Source organism: Odontesthes bonariensis, chromosome 24 (genome assembly GCF_027942865.1).
Source record: "Odontesthes bonariensis isolate fOdoBon6 chromosome 24, fOdoBon6.hap1, whole genome shotgun sequence".
In the NCBI taxonomy this organism is placed as follows: domain Eukaryota; kingdom Metazoa; phylum Chordata; class Actinopteri; order Atheriniformes; family Atherinopsidae; genus Odontesthes; species Odontesthes bonariensis.
Window position 1 is genome coordinate 5,725,701 of NC_134529.1, and position 8,766 is coordinate 5,734,466.

At 42.7% G+C, this 8,766-nt stretch overlaps 1 protein-coding gene across 3 annotated transcripts in view; it reads left to right on the plus strand.

Annotated features, from left to right (window-relative positions):
- Positions 1 to 8,766, plus strand: part of fam184ab (family with sequence similarity 184 member Ab) — a 158,405-nt gene that overhangs the window by 136,625 nt on the left and 13,014 nt on the right. For all 3 annotated transcript variants that reach the window (XM_075459367.1, XM_075459369.1, XM_075459368.1), the window contains exon 18: positions 768 to 914. In XM_075459367.1, the coding sequence (XP_075315482.1) occupies positions 768 to 914 (147 nt within the window). The remainder of the gene's footprint in view (positions 1 to 767; positions 915 to 8,766) is intronic.

Here is an 8,766-nt window from a genome sequence, read left to right on the forward strand (position 1 = left end):
TACGTCTTGTTCGTGACCTTGCTTCCGGTTTTATTGTTTTTCTGTGTATTCGGCTGGGTTTATTTCCTGGTTTTCGGCCACTCCTGCAGATTAGCTGTAGGTTACGTTCACGCCGTTATAACCCTGGTACTTTGACCATTTCAAGGTCAGACTATTGCAATGCACTTTATGTCCAGTCTTCTCTCAGCCGCCTTCAGCTGGTGCAGAACGCTGCTGCCCGTCTTTTAACCAACACCAACAGACGTGTGCACATCACTCCTGTTCTTAACTCCTTTATAGAACTGATTATAAACTTTTAATGTTTGTTTTTTAAGCTCTTAGCAGCCTCGCCCCGTCGTATTTATCTGAGCTTTTAACAGTCCTGGTAGAGCTCTGAGGTCAACAGATCAGTTTCTGCTGGCAGTGCCCAGGTCAGAATACAAACCCTGGGGTGAGCGAGCCAAGTCTTATTTCTGACCTGGGCCTAAAAACCTACTTATTTAGGATTGCTTTTAATACCCAGTAGTGTGATGATACTTTTATCTTATTTTATCTTAATCGATTTTGTTGTATTTTATTGCTTTCACTGTTCTTTTATTGTTTTTATTTGTTTTTACTTATTCTTCTCTTTATTTATTACCTGCTGTAAAGCACTTTTGTACATCGTAAGGATTGTCTGTAAAGGGCTGTATAAATAAAGTACATGTGTGATGACCCTCAGCTTTGTTTTTATCTGGTTTACCAGATTCGTGGCAGAAACTCAGCTGAACACTCTTCTGTCTCCTCAGGGCTCACGAGCAAGAGCTGACGAAAAGGCACGAGAGGGAGCTGGCCGAGCTGAGCGCCGTCCACAGCCGAGAGACGCAGAACATGCTGTCGGACTTCAACAAAGCACAGGAGCTGCTCAAAGACAAGATCTCCGCCCTGCAGATACTGTACGTACACACTGTAAATACAGTAAAGGGTGCTAACATTTTTCATAAAAGGAGGAGTTTCTCTGGGGAACAAAAGAGGCCTCCACACTTTCGTGAACAAATCTCTCTGTTTCATTACAGCTTTTAATCTTTATATCTGCATCTTTTGCACGTTAATATCCAGTTTTACGGTGCCATTTGGAGAAAAAAAGGCGAAATATGATATGTAGACACATTTCTGCCACAGCCAGACAGGCTCAGTACATTGTCACGTCGCCCCCGTGATGCATGAAATAGCAGCAGCTGTCATAATGGCTGCGTCACAACGTTATAAACAGCTGCGCCGAGCACAGCGGTGCGTAACGGAGCCGGCTCACCCAACAGCCTGCAGGATGCCAGCCGCCGCTGCACCGGTGAGCTCTGCCCCGGCTGCTTTCATCATTTTGGTCGAGCTTAAACGGAACATGCGGGATAATTATGAGGAGACTGGTCCTCATGAGCTGCATCAACGTGGCGTCTTTACAGAGAAAAGAAGGAGAAATCTTCCCCAAACAACGAGAGAGCTGATTAATATGCCATGAAAGCTTGTTTTTAAATAGGAACATTTTAAACTCGCCATCATCTGTTCTCTGCTTTCAGTCTAATTCGCTTCAGAATAAACTGCCTGCGCCTGAAACTTCTAACACTGATGGAGAAATGCTCCACCCTCCCCAGAATCGTGAGCTCTGAAAGGGGAACTCCCTTCAGCAACATGGCCAGACGTGAGAGTCTGCGTCCCCTTTCTTTCAGGAAGTCATCACAGCACCTTCTCTGTAAATCACTGGAAGTCCGGCCGCCTTTATCTGAGTTTCATTCCTCCTGCAACCGAAGCAAAAGAGAAAAATTGATTTTCCAACAGAGGAGATTTAATGTCATCAACTGGGTTTTATAAACAGCGGCTTCCTGTGAGGTGGTTCGGGTTGGCTGGACCAGCTGGTGAGAACAAATAGCTTCTCCACTGAACCTGTTGCAGGACTCACAGAGCTGCTTACAAACGTGGAAGTAGGAGAATAAACGGGTGTTTAATGCTGCATCCGATAGATATTCAGCTGAAATCTTTAAACGCACATCAGCTGGAGCAAAGCTGCTATGCAGTCATTCAAAAAAGAAAGTACGCCCTCTTTTACTGCTAAGCTTCGACGTGTACGAGTTTTAAAAGGAAAATTATAATCTGGATCCTACCAGGTGTTAAAAGGATAGTTTGCCTCTTTTGACATGAAGCTGTATGACATCCCATAATAGCAATATCATTTCTGAACATCTTCTTACCCCCTGCTGCGTCCTGTGAGCAGAGTTCCAGCCGAGTTTTGGTGTTGATGAATGTAGTCCGGCTAGTTGGCTGGGGTTTAAAAAATAAAGCGTTTTGCTTCTCAAAACAATATGCGTTCAACAGAGTAATACATTTGCATCACAAAATCGTTCTCCAGGAAAAAGTCAGACCTCACAATCGCTTGGCCCTATTTTCTCTCCCTTCGTATCACTGCCTGCTGTGTAGACCGAGCAGCAAACACCGTAACAGGTGCGGCTGTCGCTAGGTGGCTGAACGCAACGCATTGATACAAAGGGAGGCAAAAATAGCGCCAAGCGATTGTGAGGTCTGTCTTTTTCCTGGAGAATGATTTTGTGATGCAAATGTATTACTCTTTTGAACGCATATTGTGTTGAGAAGCAAAACGCTTTATTTTTTAAACCCCAGCCAACTAGCCGGACTACCTTCATCAACACCAAAACGAGGCTGGAACTCTGCTCACAGGACGCAGCAGGGGGTAAGAAAATGTTCATAAATGATGTTGCTGATATGGGATGTCATACAGCTTCATGTCAAAAGAGGCGAACTATCCCTTTAAAATAAGTTCAACACAACCTCAGATAAACAACACACGACGTGTTATACGCTGAGTCATTATTTATTGAACAGAAACTGAGACAAAACACAGAAGCAGGGTGTGAGAAACTAAGTGAACCCCTGATCCAGCAGCTTGTAGCAGCAGTGAGTTGAAGTAATGGTTTCCTGTGGGACGTTATCAGTCTCTCTCCTGGTTCTGGAGGAATCTCGGCTTCTTCTCTCCAGCGCTGCTTCAGCTCATTGAGGTCTGCAGCTCTGGTTTCTGCACAGCTCTCTGAAGGTCCCAGCACAGCATCTCAGTCAGGCTGAGCTCTGGACTGACTGTATCGGTGAACACCTTGATTCTTCTCTTCTTCCCACATTCTGCTGTAGATCTGCTGCTGTGTTTGGGATCTTTGTCCTGTTGATGAGCCAGTTTCAGCCCAGCTTCAGCTGTCGGACGGACGGCCTCACATCTGACTCACGGAGGAGTTGATGGTGCTAGAAAGAAGTGACGAATGAGTCTGAAAAGCAAAGGAGGGATGTGCTGCTGCAGATGAAGGAGGAGGTTTATCATTCTGATGGCCTGCAGAGAGGATACTGTGGGAGGGTCGAGTCCAGTTCAGTGTAGGTGGAAAAGGAGGAAAACAACAACGGGGGCAAATAGCTGAAATAGGAAAAGAAAAGAGTTCAAAGGTTTCCCTGCTGGTGGGCAGCAGGAGGTGTGAGAGCACGGCAGAAAGAGACCGAACCAAATCCATAAACCTCCCACTTAGTGAGAGATTGACTGAAAGATACAATAAAGGAAAGTTACAGAAACATACTGTGACGTGTGAGTCAGGAGATGATCAGGAAGCATGCAGAGAGCTGGCTTCCACCCCAGAGCCCGCCTCCTTTAATGAGTCTGCTGAGAGCGCAGCGCCACCTGCTGGAACAAAAAGCTCACCGCGCGTCATCCTGCATTCACAACATTCACATGCAGACACAAAATGCTTCATCACGGTACCGAACGTCACTGATTCTGACGTCTCAGAGAGGCTGAGTTCAGTTCATTTAGGTTCTTTCCACCATTCTCGAGTTAAAAATCTTGTGATATAACCTGTTCACTTTCTCCAGAGTCAGGTTTGCAGGCTGAACATGTAGACAAGCATCCTGCTTTCTGCCTTATTTTAACCACCTCAGAGGTAAGAAATGACTTTAATGGTCAGCAGTCTTTATTTCCCGGCTCCTTCTGGCTTTACTTTACTCCCTGAAGATGCATTTCTCGGGCTTTGGTGCGAGACGATCCACTTTCTCTCATCTAATTAACTCCAACGCGGCTCTATCTTCACAAGTTTGGTCTCATCCTGCCTGATTAATCATGGTGAAGACTGCAGCTTTCCCCTCCCTTTAAATCCTTCCCACCAAACATCATCTGAACCCGCTGGTCTGAGAAGTATTTGAATATTTCATCCTGTGTTTTTCAGCTTTCTGCTCTGTGAACATGTCTGTGGGTTCATTATTTACACTTTATCTTGCAGACTGACTGAAAAAAAAATGTCCGCCACAGTTCTCTAAGACGCATTTCATTAATTCTTTAAGAACAATTCCTCTTTTTAGTTTGAGATTTTACAGTTTAAAACAACAGAAAGGAGCCTGAGGCAAGAGTTTGCGAGACAATTATCGCAGCCTGCAAACTCTTTGTAGCAGCAGAAGACTTCTCAGACCGTCTCTCACAGTGTGCTCTTTTCAGTTCTTTTTTGTTTAGTTCATAATATTTAGTGACTTTGAGGGCTTTGGCTGAAGCTACAGCTCTCCTCTCTGAATGTATTCCACTGTTGGCTTGTTTGGACGTTCATTTGCAAACCTCTGAAACTGGATTTTGTGGTGGGGATGCAGGAGGTCATATTTGTGCAGAGCCTGCTGGGTCTTCCTGAAGGTCGTCCACATTAAAACACAGACCTTTGGTTTTACTTTCTCACTATCCCAATAGCTGTTTTCCTCCATCTTCTGATGGTTTTGCTTCTTATCTTCTTCATTCTTAGTGTGCTGCAGCTGCTAATAATCAGGATAATCGTGGACATGTCACAGCCCTGACAACCTAATTAAGGTGTGAAACCTTTGCCAAACTTATCCGACAGCTCAAATTTCTTTGGTTGGATCGAAAAGAGGGTCGAAAAGAGGCCTTGATCCTTAACTTTCTATCTTTTTATCTTTCAGATGCTCACATAACTATTCACAGTTACAGAAGTTTTGGCAAAAAATTATATTTCACTGTAGGTCTGGACACTGGAAACATAATTACTGTCAGCATTTGTCAAGTCAGAGCGTAGGATGTATTTAATCGCAGGTAACCATGGCAACAAAAGTTTTACATCCTCCAAAATTAGCAAAAGAAACTGAAAACTGGTTCAACATCTGCAAGATTCATGAAGACTTCAGGGATTTCAAACAAGAACTCCTGAAATGCTAAAAAAGAAAAAAACACCTTTTTCTTCTCAAAAGGAGAAATTTGGATAAAAGTTTATAAAACTTTGTGCTATTTATTGGGCAACCATCCCTTTAATGGATCACATAGAAGAACATTCACACTGTTTTTTCTGTGTGTGTTTATCATATATACAAGACTTCCAGTTCACCAAAAGGGGGATAAAGAAGCCCGTTTAGATTAGGCAACCGGGCAGTAAATGCATTTTTGATTTCCTAAGATCATACATCTTAGAAACTTTGATCTATAAGTATTTTCTGGTACTTTGACAGAATAGTTAATAGTGTAAATTATAAACATTGACAGTTGAACTCATCATTAGTTGCAGCCTTAGTTTGAAGTTTCACTTTGAGTCAGTTTTTAAACTTATAAACGCATCGATTATGAAAAATGTTCTTGGATAACATCAGTTTCAAAGCTTGATTATCCAAACTGGACCAAATGAATAACATCTGTTGCCTTTAATCGCTACATTTGGATTGTTTTGAATACATTTAAGGGCTTAGGGGGTTGAGGGTTAGCATTAGCCTGCAGTAGCACTAGCTTTCAGAACTTGAACAATGATAACTTGCAGTTAATGTTGTCATTTCGGTCTCATTTTCATCAGTTTACATGAGCAGATCTGTGGGAGTGAGTTTCTGGGAGTTTTCCACTATAACCACCCTGTGTAGAGGTAACTACTGCATCCTCCTAACGCAGTGCATTACAGTCGATCCACTGGATGTCGCCTGTGTACTAAGCAGAGCAGATTTCAACTGAAAACTACAAATTTGCAGGATTTTGTCACAATCTAGCAGCTTTATAATGTGATATTATTATTATTATTATTATCTGAGAAGTAAGACAGCCTGTTCTTGATGAAAACCAGCATGACAACACGAAACTGCTCAGTAAAGTGTAGAAATCTAAGCTTTAGCGAGGGATTATACGTACTTTTTAACCCTGTGTAAGTGTGTTTATGATGGCCATCTTGCATATCCCGCATTTGCAAAAGGAAAGATGCTTTAAAGGTGACAAGGTGAAGCAATTCAGGGGTGAATATTTAACTTTCATACAATGCTGCAGCCCAGCATCTTAACCTTATAAAACCAAATACTAGTTTCTTACAAGGTTCTTACTTATATCCTACAAATATTGTCTGAGTTCTTACTTTGCACCCTAGTAGAGGTCAGAAATGATGTGAGGAATTATACCAAGAGTGGGGACAGCGGCCGACTTGAGCATGAGGTTAAAAGGAAAGTATATTTTCAGCCTAACAACTTAAGACCAGCAGCAGTAATGAGAAAAAATGTCAAGATGGGACCAGAAGGAAGGGAAGATAACAAAAGCTCATATTCAGCACTTCCTCCTGGCCACCATCACACACTGTCAAGTTGGGATTCAAGGAGATTCCAACGCCTCAGATTCACACCTGCTCGACCCCAAGACATCGTTTTATCACAGCTGACACACTCACGAAAGATTCATTATTTCCAGAAACTCCACATAGATACCTGCTGCTGACATTTTGGTGCTCCAGTGGCTGTCCGCTCTTTCTTATCAGCTCGCCCCTGCGGTGGATTTTCTGTCGGTCGGCAGGTCGTGATGAAGGAAATCAGCTGGATGGTTTCCAAAAAAAGGGGAAAATGTAGCAGAGGCATTTATCCAAGCTCTGGAAGAAGTCTTTCAGAGAGAGACGGGAAAGAAAACGTAATAAATGCTGCAGATTAAACTGGACGCCCTGACAGAGTGTCCTCACTGAAGGGATGCTCATGCTCTGGCAGTCAGATGCAAAACAGTTGGATATTAAACATCTGACCTCAGTGTGCTCCTGTTCAGAGGAAATCCAGCCACAGTTCAACCAGCAGATGCATAAACACCGGCTGAAACAGCAGGCTGTGCATGCAGAGGAAAAACAGTGAATATTTTTTATTCCATCATGAACGCCCTGCTGACCTCAGAGGCTCCCTCTGTAGTGCACTACCAGGGGTAGCCTGAGTCCTTTCATCATCCTCATGTCCAGCAGCAGACAGCCGCTTCTACAAGACAAGATTACCAACAAGCTGTTGATGAGCTGGCAACTAGTTTCAGCCAGATATGCTGTTCTGTTGTAAAAAAAAAAAAAAAATGTAGATAGATAGGTAGGTAGATAGGTAGGTAGATAGATAGATAGATAGATAGATAGATAGATAGATAGATAGATAGGTAGGTGGGTGGGTGGGTGGGTGGGTAGGTAGGTAGGTAGAGAGATAGATGGATGGATAGATCGATGGATGGATAGATCGATGGATGGATAGATCGATGGATGGATGGATAGATCGATGGATGGATAGATAGATAGATAGATAGATGGGTAGGTAGGTAGGTAGGTAGGTAGGTAGATAGATAGGTAGGTAGGTAGGTAGGTAGGTAGGTAGGTAGGTAGAGAGATAGATGGATGGATAGATCGATGGATGGGTAGATAGATAGATAGATAGATAGATAGATAGATAGATAGATAGATAGATCGATCGATGGGTAGGTAGGTAGGTAGGTAGAGAGATAGATGGATGGATAGATCGATGGATGGGTAGATAGGTAGGTAGGTAGATAGATAGATAGATAGATAGATAGATAGATAGATAGATCGATCGGTGGGTAGGTAGGTAGATAGATGATGGATAGGTAGGTAGGTAGATAGATAGATAGATAGATAGATAGATAGATAGATCGATGGGTAGGTAGGTAGGTAGGTAGATAGATAGATAGATAGATAGATAGATAGATAGATAGATAGATAGATAGGTAGATAGATAGATAGATAGATAGGTGGGTGGGTAGGTAGGTAGGTAGGTAGGTAGGTAGGTAGGTAGGTAGGTAGAGAGATAGATGGATGGATAGATCGATGGATGGGTAGATAGATAGGTAGGTAGATAGATAGATAGATAGATAGATAGATAGATAGATAGATAGATAGATAGATGGGTAGGTAGGTAGGTAGGTAGGTAGGTAGAGAGATAGATGGAAGGATAGATCGATGGATGGGTAGATAGATAGGTAGGTAGGTAGGTAGATAGATAGATAAGTAGGTAGGTAGATAGATAGATAGATAGATAGATAGATAGATAGATAGATAGGTGGGTGGGTGGGTGGGTGGGTAGGTAGGTAGGTAGAGAGATAGATGGATGGATAGATCGATGGATGGATAGATCGATGGATGGATGGATAGATCGATGGATGGATGGATAGATAGATAGATAGATAGATAGATAGATAGATAGATGGGTAGGTAGGTAGGTAGGTAGGTAGGTAGGTAGAGAGATAGATGGATGGATAGATCGATGGATGGGTAGATAGATAGATAGATGGGTAGATAGATAGATAGATGGGTAGATAGATAGATAGATAGATAGGTAGATAGATAGATAGATAGATAGATAGATAGATAGATAGGTAGGTGGGTGGGTGGGTGGGTGGGTAGGTAGGTAGGTAGAGAGATAGATGGATGGATAGATCGATGGATGGATAGATCGATGGATGGATGGATAGATCGATGGATGGATAGATAGATAGATAGATAGATA